This window comes from Schistocerca americana, chromosome 8, assembly GCF_021461395.2.
Source record: "Schistocerca americana isolate TAMUIC-IGC-003095 chromosome 8, iqSchAmer2.1, whole genome shotgun sequence".
In the NCBI taxonomy this organism is placed as follows: domain Eukaryota; kingdom Metazoa; phylum Arthropoda; class Insecta; order Orthoptera; family Acrididae; genus Schistocerca; species Schistocerca americana.
In genome coordinates this window covers 181,307,846-181,327,438 of record NC_060126.1, presented here as the reverse complement: position 1 = coordinate 181,327,438, position 19,593 = coordinate 181,307,846, and the positions used below count along the sequence as shown (strand labels likewise).

General features: G+C 46.6%; 1 protein-coding gene across 1 annotated transcript in view; it reads left to right on the top strand.

The window, feature by feature from the left end:
- LOC124545656 (hemicentin-2-like) overlaps positions 1 to 19,593 on the top strand; it is a 421,092-nt gene that overhangs the window by 358,191 nt on the left and 43,308 nt on the right. Inside the window, exon 10 of the mRNA XM_047124602.1 lies at positions 6,762 to 7,055. Within this exon, the coding sequence (XP_046980558.1) occupies positions 6,762 to 7,055 (294 nt within the window). The remainder of the gene's footprint in view (positions 1 to 6,761; positions 7,056 to 19,593) is intronic.

Genomic DNA, 19,593 nt, shown 5'->3' with positions numbered 1-19,593 from the left:
ATGCTCAATGGGGGACAGATCCGGAGATCTTGCTGGCCAGGGTAGTTGACTTACACCTTCTAGAGCACGTTGGGTGGCACGGGATACATGCGGACGTGCATTGTCCTGTTGGAACAGCAAGTTCCCTTGCCGGTCTAGGAATGGTAGAACGATGGGTTCGATGACGGTTTGGATGTACCGTGCACTATTCAGTGTCCCCTCGACGATCACCAGTGGTGTACGGCCAGTGTAGGAGATCGCTCCCCACACCATGATGCCGGGTGTTGGCCCTGTGTGTCTCGGTCGTATGCAGTCCTGATTGTGGCGCTCACCTGCACGGCGCCAAACACGCATACAACCATCATTGGCACCAAGGCAGAAGCGACTCTCATCGCTGAAGACGACACGTCTCCATTCGTCCCTCCATTCACGCCTGTCGCGACACCACTGGAGGCGGGCTGCACGATGTTGGGGCGTGAGCGGAAGACGGCCTAACGGTGTGCGGGACCGTAGCCCAGTTTCATGGAGACGGTTGCGAATGGTCCTCGCCGATACCCCAGGAGCAACAGTGTCCCTAATTTGCTGGGAAGTGGCGGTGCGGTTCCCTACGGCACTGCGTAGGATCCTACGGTCTTGGCGTGCATCCGTGCGTCGCTGCGGTCCGGTCCCAGGTCGACGGGCACGTGCACCTTCCGCCGACCACTGGCGACAACATCGATGTACTGTGGAGACCTCACGCCCCACGTGTTGAGCAATTCGGCGGTACGTCCACCCGGGCTCCCGCATGCCCACTATACGCCCTCGCTCAAAGTCCGTCAACTGCACATACGGTTCACATCCACGCTGTCGCGGCATGCTACCAGTGTTAAAGACTGCGATGGAGCTCCGTATGCCTCGGCAAACTGGCTGACACTGACGGCGGCGGTGCACAAATGCTGCGCAGCTAGCGCCATTCGACGGCCAACACCGCGGTTCCTGGTGTGTCCGCTGTGCCGTGCGTGTGATCATTGCTTGTACAGCCCTCTCGCAGTGTCCGGAGCAAGTATGGTGGGTCTGACACACCGGTGTCAATGTGTTCTTTTTTCCATTTCCAGGAGTGTATATCTAGATTGAGCCTTTGCATTTCCCTTTTCAAATTTTCTAGTTTCCCTACCACGTTCAGGCTTCTGACATTCCACGCCCCGACTCGTAGAACGTTATCCTTTCGTTGATTATTCAATCTTTTTCTCATGGTAACCTCCCCCTTGGCAGTCCCCTCCCGGAGATCCGAATGGGGGACTGTTCCGGAATCTTTTGCCAATGGAGAGATCATCATGACACTTCTTCCAATACAGGCCACATGTCTTGTGGATACACGTTACGTGTCTTTAATGCAGTGGTTTCCATTGCCTTCTGCATCCTCATGTCGTTGATCATTGCTGATTCTTCCGCCTTTAGGGGCAATTTCCCACCCCTAGGACAAGAAAGTGCCCTGAACCTCTATCCGCTCCTCCGCCCTCTTTGACAAGGCCGTTGGCAGAATGAGGCTGACTTCTTATGCCGGATGTCTTCGGTCGCCAATGCTGGTTGTTTATCAAAATTTAGGAAATGGCGGGGATCGAACCCGGGACCGGAGACGTTTTGATTACGTATCAAAGACGCTACCCATAGACCACATAGCCAGTATAGCCATCCTAATTGCGAAATTGTTGCCAGTGCAGGATTTTGTGCACAACCTGTGCTTTCGATTATGTCGCATAAATGTTCGATGGGTGACCAAATCATTCGCTCGAATTGTCCAGAATTTTCCTCAACGCAACCGAGAACAGTTGTGGCGCATTGCCATCCACAAAAACTCCGTCGTTGTTTGGAAACATGAGGTCCATAAATGATTGGAAATAGTCTCCAAGTAGTCGAACATAACCATTTCCAGTCAATGTTCAGTTCATTTGGACCAGAGGACCCATTCCATTCCATATAAACACAGCCCACACCATTGTACAATCACTACCAGCTTGCACGGTGCCATGTTGACAACATGGTGATGGCTTCGCTGGGATTGCGTCGCACTCGAACCGTACCATCAACTGTTACTAACTGAAATCGGAGCACCCCAGACCAGACCACTGTTTTCCTGTCCACTAGGGTCCAACCGATAGGGACAAGAGCCTGGGAGAGGCGCTGCAGGCGATGTCACCCTGTTAGCAAAGGCACTCGCGTCGGTCGTCTGCTGCCATAGCCTATTAACGCCAAATTCTGCAGTACTGTCCAAAGAGGTGCGTTCGTCGTACCTTTCACATTGATTTCTGCAGTTATTTCACGCAGTGGTGCCTGTGTGATAGCACTGTTCACTCTACCCTAACACCGCTGTGTTGTCCTTGCTGAGAAGTAATGCTTGAAATTTGGTATTCTCTGCTTGCTCTTGACACCGTGGATCTCGGAATATAGAATTCCCTAACGATTTCCAATATGGAACGTCCCATGCGTCTAGCTTCAACTACCGTTCTGCGTACAAAATCTGTGAATTCCCGTCTTGCGGCCATAATTACGTCGGAAACCTTTTCACATGAATTACCTGAGTATAAATGATAGCTCCGCCAATGCAGTGCCCTTTTATACCTTGAGTACGCTGTGCTACTTCCTTCTGTAATGTGCATATCTCTGTCCCATGACTTTATTCACCTTCGTGTATGATAGAATAAGTTACATTTGTTAAATCCTACACTATTACATTTCAAAATGACACTATTTTTCAACAGTCTTCAAGTGTCTGGAAACAACGGCAGGATCATTATACCAACTGTGTAAGTTATTCAATGACAGAAATGTGCTTCTTGTTCACCGAGTCATTCGACATGTGGCGTGTGGACGCCCTAATCGTTGAAAGATTCTTTTCCCCCAGATTTCCTTTCAGTTTGCCGAACAAATGCAAATCTTACGGTGCAGGATCTTGCCTGTATTATGGACGATTGTAAACCTTGCAACAGAAACTCTGAAGTAAAACATGTGCCGTGCGTAGCGCGTGCGATGTTTCGCTATCACATAGGAGAACAATGCCTTTCCATCCTGTTCCAAGGCTATTTTCTTTACTTAATAAAAGTGACCATAAATCTTACAGCTTTGTTTGGAGGTGATTGTGATTGAGGAATGCAAAGTTTCCGATTCTGCAGACGATCGTAGACGAAGGTAGTGGTATACATATGTTGTTAATGTAAGGAATGAGCACAGTGAAACTGGTCGACATGCAGACGTGTATGAACGGAAAATCTCTGTGTGAGTCATCGCACTGTAGTGGTATATAAGTGCTGGTCGGTGCGGGAAGTCCCAAGTAACATGGAAAATTTCTGCCATGACTCATCACAGTAAAGTGGCATGCATGTGATGGTCAGTGTATGAAATCAGCATAGAAAAATAGGTTGACGTCGAGAGACGATGTATGCAAATCTCAGTCATGAGTCATGGCAGTGAAGAGGTATGTATATGCAGGTCAGCGTATGGAAACAACAAAATAAAACAGGTTGATGTGGAGCCTGGCTTCACGAGCTGCAACGCTTGAGTCCAAACACTCGCACCGTTTTATACCACTGACGCTAATATACACTGCTGGCCATTAAAATTGCTACACCAAGAAGAAATGCAGGTGATAAACGGGTATTCATTGGACAAATATATTATACTAGAACTGAAGTGTGATTACATTTTCACGCAATTTGGGTGCATAGATCCTGAGAAATCAGTACCCAGAACAACCACCACTGGCTGTAATAACGGCCTTAATACGCATGGGCATTGAGTCAAACACAGCTTGGATGGCGTGTACAGGTGCAACTGCCCATGCAGCTTCAACACGATACCACAGTTCATCGAGAGTAGTGACTGGCATATTGTGACGAGCCAGTTGCTCGGCCACCATTGACCAGACATTTTCAGTTGGTGAGAGTTCTGGAGAATGTGCTGGTCAGGGCAGCAGTCGAACATTTTCTGTATCCAGAAAGGCCCGTACAGGACCTGCAACATGCGGTCGTGCATTATCCTGCTGAAATGTAGGGTTTCGCATGGATCGAATGAAAAGTACAGCCACGGGTCGCAACAAATCTGAGATGTAACGTCCACTGTTCAAAGTGCCGTCAATGCGAACAAGAGGTGACCGAGACGTGTAACCAATGGCACCCCATACCATCACATCGGGTGATACGCCAGAATGGCGTTGACGAATACACGCTTCCAATGTGCGTTCACCACGATGTCGCCAAACACGGATGCGACCATCATGATGCTGTAAACAGAACCTAGATTCATCCGAAAAAATCGAAAAATGACGTTATTCCATTCGTGCACCCTGGTTCGTCGTTGAGTGCACCATCGCAGGAGCTTCTGTCTGTGATGCAGCGTCAAGGGTAACCGCAGCCATGGTCTCCGAGCTAATAGTCCATGCTGCTGCAAACGACGTCGAACTGTTCGTGCAGATGGTTGTTGTCTCGCAAACGTTCCCATCTGTTGACTCAGGGATCTAGACGTGTCTGCACGATCCGTTACAGCCATGCGGATAAGATGCCTGTCATCTCGACTGCCAGTGACACGAGGCCGCTGGGATCCAGCACGGCGTTCCGTATTACCCTCCTGAACCCACCGATTCCATATCCTGCTAACAGTCATCGGATCTCGACCAACGCGAGCAGCAATGACGCGATAGATAAACCGCAATCGCTATAGGCTACAATCCGACCTTTATCAAAGTCGGAAACGTTTTAATTCCACAGAGCGAAATACAGTGACGTGCGACAAAATGCGTGGCACTGCAGTTTCTATATCTACATTTATACTCCGCAAGCCACCCAACGGTGTGCGGCGGAGGGCACTTTACGTGCCACTGTCATTACCTCCCTTTCCTGTTCCAGTCGCGTATGGTTCGCGGGAAGAACGACTGCCGGAAAGCCTCCGTGCGCTCTCGAATCTCTCTAATTTTACATTCGTGATCTCCTCGGGAGGTATAAGTAGGGGGAAGCAATATGTTCGATATCTCATCCAGAAACGCACCCTCTCCAAACCTGGACAGCAAGCTACACGGCTATGCAGAGCGCCTCTCTTGCAAAGTCTGCCACTTGAGTTTGCTAAACATCTCCGTAACACTATCACGATTACCAAACAACCCTGTGACGAAACGCGCCGCTCTTCTTTGGATCTTCTCTATCTCCTCTGTCAACCTGACCTGGTACGGATCCCACAGTGATGAGCAATACTCAAGTATAGGTCGAACGAGTGTTTTGTAAGCCTCTTCCTTTGTTGGTGGACTACATTTTGTAAGGACTCTCCCAATGAATCTCAACCTGGCAACCACCTTACCAACAATTAATTTTATATGATCATTCAACTTCAAATCGTTCCGCACGCATACTCCCAGATATTTTACAGAAGTAACTGCTACCAGTGTTTGTTCCGCTATCATATAATCATACAATAAAGGACCCTTCTTTCTACGTATTCGCAATACATTACATTTGTCTATGGGGGGTCAGTTGCCAGTTCCTGCACCTAGTGCCTATCCGCTGCAGATCTTCCTGCATTTCGCTGCAGTGGCACATTCAAGACCAAATAACATCTTACATTTCCTCGAACATATATGTTTTATATATCAAACTCCTCAGAAAGATGTGAGCTACAAAATGAACATATTTATGAAAAATCGATTTCCTTAAAACTTTGACGTCCCATTCCTAAATTTCGGAGAAGGGGGAGGGGGGAGGCGCCACTATCTAGTTTTTGCCGCTTTTCGGAAATGTAGTAGAATCGGGGTTATGGGCGGCTACAGAGGCAGAAAGGGGTAATATTTATGTAGGGGACTTCCAGCGGGCTGTTGAATCTATGCCACGTCGATATGCTGCACTGAGACGGGCAAAAGAAGATCCGACGCGATATTAGGAGGTTGTTGTTGTTATGGTCTTCAGTCCTGAGACTAGATTGATGCAGCTCTCCATGCTACTCTATCCTGTGCAAGCTTCTTTATCCCTTTTTAAATTTTCTAACCTACTTGCCCGATTAAGGGATCTGACATTCCACGCTCCGATCCGTAGAACGCCAGTTTTCTTTCTCCAGACAACGACGTCCTCTTGAGTAGCCCCTGCCCGGAGATCCGAATGGGGGACTATTTTACCTCCAGAATATTTTCCCAAAGAGGACGCCATCATCATTTAATGATACAGTAAAGCTGCATGACCTCGGGAAAAATTACGGCTGTAGTTTCCCCTTGATTTCAGCCGTTCGCAGTACCAGCACAGCAAGGCCGTTTTGGTTAGTGTTACAAGGCCAGATTAGTCAATCATCAAGACTGTTGCCCCTGAAACTACTGAAAAGGCTGCTGCCCCTCTTCAGGAACCACACGTTTGTCTGGCCTCTCAACAGATACCCCTCCGTTGTGGTTGCACCTACGATACGGCCATGTGTATCGCTGAGGCACGCAAGCCTCCACACCAACAGCAAGGTCCATGGTTCATTGGGGGGGGGGGGGGAGAAGGTATTAGGAGGTGTGCCATAACTTTTGTCACTTCAGTGTAGACTGGTGGTAGACTGTTGGTATACAGTGATAATTTTCGGGGGAATCTGAAAGTGCATATTTGCAGTGATTAAAATTTTGTAAATCAGCAATGTACCTTTTTTGGCTGCGTGGGTACCGGCCACTGCAGTAATTAGCCGTTAACGGGAAGTGGGTAACAGCGCGCACGTAGCTACAGTAGTCGCTGTGAGCCGCTCGCTCGGCGCCGCTGGATCCGCTGCCGCAAGCCCGCAGAGTGCGCCGGTGTCCGCAGGAAAGCCGTTCCCGGTGCGCAACTGCTCGCTGAGCAACCAGACGGCCAGCTCGGTCGAGGTGTGGTGCCAGGCGGGCTTCGACGGCGGCCTGCCGCAGACCTTCGTGCTCGAGCTCTTCTCGGGCTCCGCGCCGCGCTACAACCTGACGGCGGCCGACGCGCCCGTCTTCCTGCTCGCCGACCTCGAGCCGGAGGTCACCTTCCGGGTCGCCGTCTTCGCCGTCAACGCCAAAGGACGGAGCCCCGCCGTCCTCATCGAGGAGATCACCTTCCGGGACGCCGAGCGACGCACCGGTCAGTAGCCTGCGTCTTTTCTGTTCTCTCATTGACTTCGATCTGGTTTGTTATCCTCTGCTGTTCGAACCTCCTTCATCGTTTCTAGCTTATATTCCAATCTTTGCCTTCCCCTACAAGTTTGCCCTCTGCTACTCCCCCTCCTACCATGGCAGGTGTGAGTAAAGCACCGCGTCAGCTCCTGCTCAGAAATACGCTGATGGAAAAAATCGCAAAACCGAACATTTATTCCAGAATGAGATTTTCACTCTGTAGCGGAGTGTGCGCTGATATGAAACTTCCTGGCAGATTAAAACTGTGTGCCCGACCGAGATTCAAACTCGGGACCTTTTCCTATCGCGGGGAAGTGCGCTACCATCTTTTTTTAAATTATTTTTCAATGTCAGGCTTAACAACCTTTGCTGAGATACGTTTTGTTGTACTACCGCATAAATATTGTCTACAATGTCCAAATGTTGACAAATACTGGCTAATTAGAAAATTAATGAAGTAAGGAAATGAGTGAAACTGAAAATGTCCCAATGAAAGACATGAAGACATCGCGGATAGTACAAATACAAAAGAAACATGCTCCTGTAGCAATGAAATGAAATTCATGTCGGGGGCGACACGTGCTCACGACCCGACGTTCGGTAGAGCAAGAGAGATCTATCGACTCGTTCTCCAGACGTTGGTGTAAGACTGGGTCGTCTTCTCGAAATTAACTAAGGGTCCGTAAGTGTGATCGATTTCTGTCTCGGCTTCTTCGTCTATCTCATCTCTCACCCGTCACACCCCATCTGGCCGGCGGGTCGCTAAATGTAAGTCGCAAATAATTAGCGAAGTCTTGCCTATATTTCTTATGCTGTTGCAGCTTCGTGTGTCCGTCCAGGAGAAAATGCCAAAAATCCATTTTGTCCTTTTCCAATTCGTTATAGACGTAGCCCACAACCATTCGCAGTACCCATGTCACTGCATTGGTGTTTTGGACCGGAAAATAAGATTCTTGGGGGAAAAAAGTGTGTCTGATGAATCTGAGCTACCCAAGCACGACTCACGCCCTGTCCTCACAGCTGTACTTCTGCCAGTACCTCGTCTCCTACCTTCCATACTTTACAGAAGCTCTCCTACGAACTTGCCCGTGAAAGGCAAAGGTCCCGAGTTCGAGTCTCTGTCCGGTACACAGTTTTAATCTGCCAGGAAGTTTCGAAAATTTATTAGTGTAAAAAAAAAATGAGATTTCGGAAATACATCTGTTTTGGAAAGATATTCAAGTGATTAACATTCCATGCTTACAAGTTAATGTAAGCGTGCAATAAGCAATTGCAAAAATGAAATACTGATACATTAATAATGGACTTAACGCCAGAACGCTGGGTGACAGCATGCAAACGAGCATACATTGTGTTTTACAGCTGCCGCATGTCAGTTTGTGGGATGGAGTTCCATGCCTGTTGCACTTGGTCGGTCAGTACGGTACTGTTAATACTGTTTGTGGTTAACCTGGAGCTGTTGTCCGATGATGTCCCATACGTGCTCGATTGGAGAGAGGTATGGTGATCGATGAGGGAAAGGCCACTTATCTGTACTCTGTACAGCATGTTGGGTTACAATAGCGTTATCTTGTTGGAAAACGACCGAGGAATGAAGTTGATGAAGGGCAGCACCACAGCTCGAATCTACAGACTAGCGTAGAAGTTTGCAGTCACAGTGTGTTGGATAAGCACGACAGTGCTTCTGCTGTTATACGAAATCGCACCGCAGACAATAACTCCAGGGGGAGGTCCACTGTGTCTGGCACACAGACTGGTTGCAGGCCCTCAACTTGTTTCCTTCTAACCAACACACGGCCATCACAAAACCCAACAGTCTTCTACTCTGCCCTCCAATGAGCTCTCGCTTGACACCTCTGAAGCCGCAAACGGCAGTGGTTTAGGGTCAGTGGAATGCGCCCTACAGCTAGAGTTGAAGTATCGATTTGTAAGAGTAATTTTGTGGCTACTGCTGTTCAAATTGCTGCTGTAGTAGCAATACAGTGCCACAGAGCCATGAGGCGAACACGAATTCGCGTGACGAAAACAGCCAACAGTCATGCACAATGACCGTATTGCTGTCCAGACTTTCCGCAATACCGGGCGGGGTAGCTGTGTAGTCTCAGGCGTCTTGTCACGGTTCGCCCGGCTCCCCTGTCGGAGGTTCGAGTCCTCCCTCGGGAATGAGTGTGAGTGTTGTCCTTAGTGTAAGCTAGTTTACGTTAGATTAAGTAGTGCGTATGCATAGGGACCGATGACCTCAGCAGTTTGGTACACAAATTTCCAAAATTTCTTTCCATAATATAGCGCTATAACATGACTTCCTTCAAACTCAGTGGGGCGCTGATAACTGAGTCATTGTCACCTTAAAGACATCCTTAATTAATGTCAACTCACCACGTCCAGTATCAAAGGTATTTAACGCACGCGACCGTTATAGCATGTAGCTAAAGTAAACATGATTTGCATCGTCATAGTGGCGCTGCTAGGGCGAAACTTAAGCGATGGTTGCGAACCTTGAATGTATATCATCTGTCACATGTAGAGACACGCCAACCAACTTTATGTCACACAGCTCCATCTTGATGCTGCGATTAATTTTTCCGACAGCGTACTCTGATTTCCACTGCTAGTTATTTATTTTTATTTATTTATTTAACCAGGTCCGATTGGGGACATAAAACTCTCTCTTACATCGCACCAGGGTTTCAAACGCATATCTTTTGTCCTCATAGTTATCTAAGAAATATTGTTTTTAATATGACAGTATTAAAATGATCGGAGTGTCTGTAGTGACACTGTGGGCCAATTATTCTACATCTACATCTATACTCCGCGAGCCACCTTACGGTGTGTGGCGGAGGGTACTTATTGTACCACTATCTGATCCCCCCTTCCCTGTTCCATTCACGAATTGTGCGTGGGAAGAACGACTGCTTGTAAGTCTCCGTATTTGCTCTAATTTCTCGGATGTTTTCGTTGTGATCATTACGCGAGATATATGTGGGCGGTAGTAATATGTTGCCCATCTCTTCCCGGAATGTGCTCTCTCGTAATTTCGATAATAAACCTCTCCGTATTGCGTAACGCCTTTCTTGAAGTGTCCGCCACTGGAGCTTGTTCAGCATCTCCGTAACGCTCTCGCGCTGACTAAATGTCCCCATGACGAATCGCGCTGCTTTTCGCTGGATCATGTCTATCTCTTCTATTAATCCAACCTGGTAAGGGTCTCATACTGATGAGCAATACTCAAGAATCGGACGAACAAGCGTTTTGTAAGCTACTTCTTTCGTCGATGAGTCACATTTTCTCAGAATTCTTCCTATGAATCTCAACCTGGCGCCTGCTTTTCCCACTATTTGTTTTATGTGATCATTCCACTTCAGATCGCTCCGGATAGTAACTCCTAAGTATTTTACGGTCGTTACCGCTTCCAATGATTTACCACCTATGGCATAATCGTACTGGAATGGATTTCTGCCCCTATGTATGCGCATTATATTACATTTATCTACGTTTAGGGAAAGCTGCCAGCTGTCGCACCATGCATTAATCCTCTGCAGGTCTTCCTGGAGTACGTACGAGTCTTCTGATGTTGCTACTTTCTTGTAGACAACCGTGTCATCTGCAAATAGCCTCACGGAGCTACCGATGTTGTCAACTAAGTCATTTATGTATATTGTATACAATAAAGGTCCTATCACGCTTCCCTGCGGTACTCCCGAAATTACCTCTACATCTGCAGATTTTGAACCGTTAAGAATGACATGTTGTGTTCTTTCTTCTAGGAAATCCTGAATCCAATCACAAACCTGGTCCGATATTCCGTAAGCTCGTATTTTTTTCACTAAACGTAAGTGCGGAACCGTATCAAATGCTTTCCTGAAGTCCAGGAATACGGCATCAATCTGCTCGCCAGTGTCTACGGCACTGTGAATTTCTTGGGCAAATAGGGCGAGCTGAGTTTCACATGATCTCTGTTTGCGGAGTCCATGTTGGTTATGATGAAGGAGATTTGTATTATCTAAGAACGTCATAATACGAGAACACAAAACATGTTCCATTATTCTACAACAGATTGACGTAAGCGAAATAGGCCTATAATTATTCGCATCTGATTTATGACCCTTCTTGAAAATGGGAACGACCTGCGCTTTCTTCCAGTCGCTAGGTACTTTACGTTCTTCCAGCGATCTACGATAAATTGCTGATAGAAAGGGGGCAAGTTCTTTAGCATAATCACTGTAGAATCTTAAGGGTATCTCGTCTGGTCCGGATATTCTGACTATGAATGATTTAAGTTAATACTGCTAGCATTGCTCCAACTACTGCTGCTGCCGCTGGTGCCACTAATAACGGCAACAGTAAGAATGACTGTGATAATGAAATAATTGTAAAAACGGTTAAACTGGGAGACATAAAAAGAATTTTTGGGTATACACGATAGATGCCGTCTGGCTTAGCGAGTTATGGGGAAAGGAAATTTAAGAAGACTGCACCAGGTAAGTCTTCTGGGAAATGAGAAAGATCGGATTGGAAATTATGTACAGGGACAATGGTAATAATTATTTTACTGCAGTGGGTATTTCGCTAACTGTCTGCTAAAGCTGGAGATGTTGTTCACTTCTCTAATATAATGCGGGAGGTTATTCCAGAAAAGGGTTCCTGCTACTGAGAAGGTCTTCGAGAAAACTGCTGAAGGATGAAGTGGGACAGAAGGGATTTTTCTCTGATGGGAGCGCGTATTTCTCCCATGGTGTTAAGACGGCTAAGGTCGATGAGAGACAAGAGGGCAGTGTACGTCAATAAGACTAGAAAAGTTTGAGGGTAGGGAAATCCCTGCTCTTGTCTGCACTCAGCCAGGATGTTGTGCTTAGGATGCTGAAATATACATTTGTAAAAGTAGTTATATTTAAAAGTAACAACGTTTAAAAACCGTCACGTTGCAGTATACACTGTATCATCAAAGTCGAGCATTACGGATACAACCAGCTTCCCTGAAAAAGAAATTTGAGGATAATATCACTGTAATCAGTAATCGGAAATGCTGTAAAAGTGGTTTCAGGTCAAGAGAAAAAAGCTATTTCCATTTTTATAGAGTATGGAAGATGGTAATGCCTTCTTGCACATTACAGTTATGTGGTCGGTAAAATTTACAATTTGGTCTATTTTTACTCCTAAGCTCTTTTCTAAGGAAGAGAAATAGATATTTGTCGCATTTAGGGTTATAGATAGTATGGTTTCCCTACATTTCTGGCTCCTGAGCGTACAATGACGAACAATTATTGCTTGGGTTTTGGATGGTTTGAGCTTTAACCCTATGCTCATTCTGATAGTGCACACAGATCGGTATTAGGTTACGTTCACCGATTCCACAGTAAGATAAAAGGGATACACATTTGTAAAAGTTGTTATCTTTACAAGACAAAAATGTTTGAAAATTGTTATCTTAAAATGTATACTGTTTGATCGAAAGTATCCGAACACTCCTATATAATGCTGGATTGACCACTAGATTTCAAGGAAGGGGGATCCGCCACTGTTAAAGGAAGCGGGGAGTATTGCGTTGTCAGTGGAGAAGCAGTGACACCAGAATGGGGCGGCCAGTAGGGCCCAGCGACTTGGAACGTGGACTACTCACTGGCTGTTACCTGAGTAACAGATCCATCAGAGCATTTCAACTACACTGAAGATACCCAAGTCGACTGTTACTGATATGAATGTGAGGCAGAAACGCATGTAAAGAACAACAAGGGAAGATTAATGTACTGATGGAAAGGGATAATCGAACAAATCGTATTGAATCCGTGGAAGTGTTTAGTAGTATGTTTCGAAGTACTCCCAGCATTCTAACCAGCACCATGTTGATGCGTAGGGAGCTAAAAAGAAAGGAGCAGTTCCTCGTAGGCCACAAATTTTTGCAGTGACCGCTAATCAGAGCTTGACATGGTGTAAAGAGCTTCGGTACTGCTCAACGGATGACTGGAAACGAATGATCTGGAAGGACGAATCATGCTATGCCCTGTGGCAATCTAATGGAAAAATTTGGGTTAGGAGTATGTCTAGAGAAGTTTACCTGCCATCATGTGCAGTGTCAACAGTGAAATAGAGGAAACGTGGTGTAAAGGTATAGTTTTTTTTTTTCGTGGTTAGGCGGTGGTCCTCTTATTGTGCTTACAAAAACCCTAAATGAGGAAGCATGCGAGGGTTGGAACTTCAATACTGGCAAATATTTATATACAGTTCGTAGAACATAGATACGTGTTTCAAAGTTGTACTGGCCTTCAATGTAGTCATCAGCATTGCTTATAACTCGTTGCCAGCGATGTGGACGTCGTAGGTTACTCTTAGCAGTGCCAGTTGCGTTGACAGTTCGAGCGACGCAGTGTATTGCCCGACGAATTTGTAGCAGTTTCGAAGCTAATGCCGTGATTCAATCAAATCAGTAACAGCTTGCACTGTACGTGCTTGGGCATTGTTCTGCAAAATGATGGTCACGTCCTGCAGAAAGTGTCATCACTTCTGTCTCTAAGCTGGTCGTAGGTTGTGTTCCAAAAATGAGCAGCACAGAGACGGAAGTGATGACACTTTCTGCAGGACCTGACCATCATTTTGCAGAACAATGCTCAAGCACGTACAGTGCAAGCTGTTACTGATTCGTTTGACTGATGGGGCTGCTAAGTGCTATACCAACTACCGCACTCCCCTGACTTAAGCCCTCGTGAGTTCAACTCAATTTCTAAACTGAAGGAAACACTTCTCGGAATTCGCTTCAGAACTGCTAAAACTTCGTCGGGCAATACACCGCGCCACTCGAACTTCAACACAACTGGCATTGCTAAGAGTATCCTACGACTTCCACATCGCTGCCAACGGGTTATACACAATGCTGGTGACTACTTTGACTGTCAGTAAAACTTTGAAACAAGGATCTATTTTGTACGAGCTGTCAATAAATAGTTGCCACTATTAAAGTTCCAACCCTCGCATCAACAGATTCTACGTCGTTGTGTACAACGTACAGTAGCGAAACAGTTAGGAAACTATGATCGAATCATCACAGAAGTGCAGCCGCTAATACTGATTTGTAGACAATATCTTCTCTGAAATGCAGGGGCTCACCCAGTGTCCAAACCTGAGACCAATGGAACATCTCAGGATAGCTTATACACTCAACCGTCAAAGAAACTGTTATATGCATGCGTACTCAAATACAGAGATATACAAACAGGCAAAATACTTCGCTGCGGTTGGCAACGCCTATATAAGACAAATGCCCGAGGCAGTTGTTAGGTCGGTTACTGCTGCTGCATCGACAGGTTATCAGGAGTGGGTTCAAACGCTCGAGCGATGGGACACAGCATATTCGAGGTAGCGATGAAGTGGGGATTTTCCTGTGCATCCATTTCACGACTGTAACGTGAATATCGAGAATCCGGTAAAGCAGCAAATCCCCGACACCCATCCGCAAATTGCTGCAGATTTCAATGCTGGGTCATCAACAAGTGTGAGCGTGTGAACCATTCAACGAAACATAATCGACGTGGGTTTTCGGAGCTGATGGCCCACTTGTATACCCTTGATGACTGCAACAAGCTTTAGGCCTCGCCTAGGCCCATTAACACCGATTTTGCTGTTGATGACTGGAAACATGTTGCCTGGTCAGATTAGTCTCGTTTCAAATTGTTTCCTGCGGATGGACATGTACGGGGAAGGAGACAACCTCATGAATCCATGGATCCCGCATGTCAGCAAGGGACTGTACAAGTCGGTGGAGGCTCTGTAATGGTGTGGGGCGTGTGTGTTGGAGTGATATGGATTCCCTGATACGTCTAGATACGACTTCGAGTGGTGATACGTACGTAAGAATCCTGTCTGATCACCTGCATCCATTCATGTCCATTATGCATTCCATCGGACTTGGAAAATTCCAGCAGGATAATTGCGAAAACCCATACGTCCAACATTAATACAGAGTGGCTCCAGGAACACTCTTATGAGTTTAAACATTTCCACTGATCACCAGACTCCACAGGCATGAACATTATTGAGCACGTCTTTGACACCTTGCAACATGCTGTTCAGAAGAGATCTGCCCCTTTCGTACTATTACGGTTTTATAGAGAGTCGTGCAGGATTCATGGCGCTAGTTTCCTCCTGCACTACTTCAGACATTAGTCAAGTCGATGCCACGTCGTTTTGCAGCACTTCGGCGTTCTCGCGGGGCCCGACGAGATGTTAAGCAGGTGTACAAGTTCCTTTGGCTCTTCAGTGTACAACGTCGGCTTAGCACCGGACCCAGTATCTGAGGTAACTTCCTTCTCTGGTTTCGGATTTGGAGGGAGAAAGGGCCGTCACTCTTTGACGGACATTCACATACTGCATTCAAAGTGTCCCCAACATAACCCAAGTTGTTATAAGGTCGAAGGGTAAACACACCACATATTAATTTCCACTGGTAAGTGGCTGGATACTTATGGTCAGATAGTGTATGCATTAAAACGTACTAAGGAATTCTTTAAAGTTCACAATGCCTCTCATGTACTTCAGCTTCTTCCTTGAATATGCCTATTTGTCTCTGTAAGTATATGTATACTCCTTCTCTTCTAACACTTTCTACCTCTCACCTTTGTAATGTTATGGAGGGTGATAAGCTTGTTCTCTGTATCATTAACGGTACAACATTCTGAAATATTACGAGTTATCTTCTGTCAAATCAATATGTTCCCGGGGCCGTCTGTGCAATATAACGAAATTCACAATCATTGCATTTGATCCTGTACATCCCGGAGTGGTCGTAATTACGCATGCTTTGTATGCTATGCACGAGCTGCGAAATCAGTGTATTATCAGTAAGGAAACTTATATTAACTTTAGTCATGCGGAAGACGTATGATATTATACCCGATATGTCGCGCATGAGAGGGTTTATAGCTTTTGCGGCCCATAATTTCTTTTACGTCCTTTCTATCGTAAAATATATGATTTTTCTTATTATGCGTTTTATCGACTAATGCAGAATTACATGTGTTGGAACATGCTATCTTCCTTAAAATCTGCAGTACATCTCGAGTATCATCACTTTACAAAGGAAGTCGTGTGGTTTCTTCTGTCATAGGCTTGAAGTAAGAACTTTTTTGTGCAAGCCTGTGGCAGGAAAACCATAAGTTGTAGTTTATTTTTCTGCAGATATTATTAAACATACGTGTGGCATCAGTGTTACATGTACCTAATCCAAGTAATTTGTACTATTTGTGGAGCCAAACTGAAGAGCAAAATTCAAATTGATGTTCTTAATATTTTCTATCATTCTTCCTCAGTTGCTGTTTCAGTGGTATTAATTGTGTAGATAAGAACCAATTCTATCCAGCTTATGAATGTGAGACATTTCAAATTTTATTTACCTTAACTTCCCTTTAAATCACAACTATTTGTAAATCTTTTGCATTAAGAAAGTTCTCTAGCTTTGTTACCAGGATAGCTATCAGACTTTGAAGAGTTTTCTGCCTCTTCAACGATTCTTACAGACACAAGCCATTGCATTTACTCCCTAATGATATACGAAGTTAATAACGAGACTGAACATAGGATGAATTCATCAACTGACAACCACAATTCCAGATATAGAACTAATTTCCCATGTTGATCATACACACATCTTTTGAAATCATAGTGGAGATTTATATTCTGGTGAAAAGAGTACCACTGGAAATGAGCCGGGAAATCGATTTACCGAAATACACTGACGGAAGGATAAAAATCACATCACCTACCATTAATTAGTGTAGGGCTATGAGTTTTCGTATATGTTTTCCACATCCCCCTAGTCGAATACTGGGCTGGTCCCCACGGTCCACCTCAGTTACACGAGTTGCAGACATTTGAAACACGTTCGCACTATTTGACGGTACGCTGACAGCTGGGGTACACTGATTCCATCCGGGAGGGGGGGGGGGGGGGGCACGGGGTGGCGGCAGTAAGGGCATCGGGCCACGCCTAAAACTAACATTGCCAAATCCTTTGTAACCACGCCGAACCTGCGATCACTGCGGGACTTAGGCGTATGCAGAAGAAGAATGAGTTTTCGTAAATACACTCCTGGAAATTGAAATAAGAACACCGTGAATTCATTGTCCCAGGAAGGGGAAACTTTATTGACACATTCCTGGGGTCAGATACATCACATGATCACACTGACAGAACCACAGGCACATAGACACAGGCAACAGAGCATGCACAATGTCGGCACTAGTACAGTGTATATCCACCTTTCGCAGCAATGCAGGCTGCTATTCTCCCATGGAGACGATCGTAGAGATGCTGGATGTAGTCCTGTGGAACGGCTTGCCATGCCATTTCCACCTGGCGCCTCAGTTGGACCAGCGTTCGTGCTGGACGTGCAGACCGCGTGAGGCGACGCTTCATCCAGTCCCAAACATGCTCAATGGGGGACAGATCCGGAGATCTTGCTGGACAGGGTAGTTGACTTACACCTTCTAGTGCACGTTGGGTGGCACGGGATACATGCGGACGTGCATTGTCCTGTTGGAACAGCAAGTTCCCTTGCCGGTCTAGGAATGATAGAACGATGGGTTCGATGACGGTTTGGATGTACCGTGCACTATTCAGTGTCCCCTCGACGATCACCAGTGGTGTACGGCCAGTGTAGGAGATCGCTCCCCACTCCATGATGCCGGGTGTTGGCCCTGTGTGCCTCGATCGTATGCAGTCCTGATTGTGGCGCTCACCTGCACGGCGCCAAACACGCATACGACCATCATTGGCACCAAGGCAGAAGCGACTCTCATCGCTGAAGACGACACGTCTCCATTCGTCCCTCCATTCACGCCTGTCGCGACACCACTGGAGGCGGGCTGCACGATGTTGGGGCGTGAGCGGAAGACGGCCTAACGGTGTGCAGGACCGTAGCCCAGCTTCATGGAGACGGTTGCGAATGGTCCTCGCCGATACCCCAGGAGCAACAGTGTCCCTAATTTGCTGGGAAGTGGCGGTGCGGTCCCCTACGGCACTGCGTAGGATCCTACGGTCTTGGCGTGCATCCGTGCGTCGCTGCGGTCCGGTCCCAGGTCGACGGGCACGTGCACCTTCCGCCGACCACTGGCGACAACATCGATGTACTGTGGAGACCTCACGCCCCACGTGTTGAGCAATTCGGCGGTACGTCCACCCGGCCTCCCGCATGCCCACTATACGCCCTCGCTCAAAGTCCGTCAACTGCACATACGGTTCACGTCCACGCTGTCGCGGCATGCTACCAGTGTTCAAGACTGCGATGGAGCTCCGTATGCCACGGCAAACTGGCTGACACTGACGGCGGCGGTGCACAAATGCTGCGCAGCTAGCGCCATTCGACGGCCAACACCGCGGTTCCTGGTGTGTCCGCTGTGCCGTGCGTGTGATCATTGCTTGTACAGCCCTCTCGCAGTGTCCGGAGCAAGTATGGTGGGTCTGACACACCGGTGTCAATGTGTTCTTTTTTCCATTTCCATGAGTGTATATTTCGCTAGATAACATGTATAAGTGATTAACGTTGGAAGATCACACGTCAATGTTAGCGGCAGATAAGCCATTGCGAATGTGCAGTCAGGGTGCGCGGGATAACCACAAGAGTGCTCCTGCTGCCATACGGATTCGCACCCTGGACCAATACTCCAGGTGTAGGTCCGGTGTGTCTAGTACGCAGACAGGTTGGGTGCAGTCTCTCAGTGTACCTCCTTCTAACCAACGCACGGCCATTACTGACACCGAGATAGATCCAGTTTCTATCAGAAAATACGAGACATCTTAACCCCGCCAATGACATGTCGCTTGCAACCACTGACGTCGCAAGTGGCGGTGGCTTGGGGTCAGATCCATGCTACATGGCATCTGGCTCGGAGCTGTCCGAGAAGTAACAGATTTGTAACAGTTTGTCGTGTCACTGTGGTGCCAACAGCTGCTCAAATTGCTGCTGCGGATGCAGTACGATGTGCCAGAGCCATACGCTAAAAACGATGGTCTTCCTCCTCGGTAGTACCACTTGGCTGTCCAGAGCCCGTTCTCCTTGCAGCCTTACATTCTCGAAGTCACCATTCTGCAGTATCGCATAAAGCATGTACTTAAGGCAAACCTGATTTGCATCTTCATAGTGGCGCTACTAACGTCACTCTTATCCGGCTGGCGTGGAATTTGAATAGATATCGTCTTTCAGATGCAGAAATATGCCTACCAAATGTCGTTTATGGAACTCCTCCTTGGTGCTGCGATTCTCTTTTCCGTCAGTGTATTCACAACAAAAAAAGAGAAGACCTCATTAGCCACATGCTCCACAATTTATTAGAATCTTGGACAGGTGATTGTGGTCTGAGTAAAGTTAAATACTTAGTTTAAAGATGAAAACAATAGCTTAATAATTTGGGAAATATAATCTTTTTTAAAGTAGCTACTTTTCTCCTTACATACGTACATAAAGTAATGTAGAAACAATTATGGTAATTCTCAGTACATTAACACTAGCCGTAAGTTCT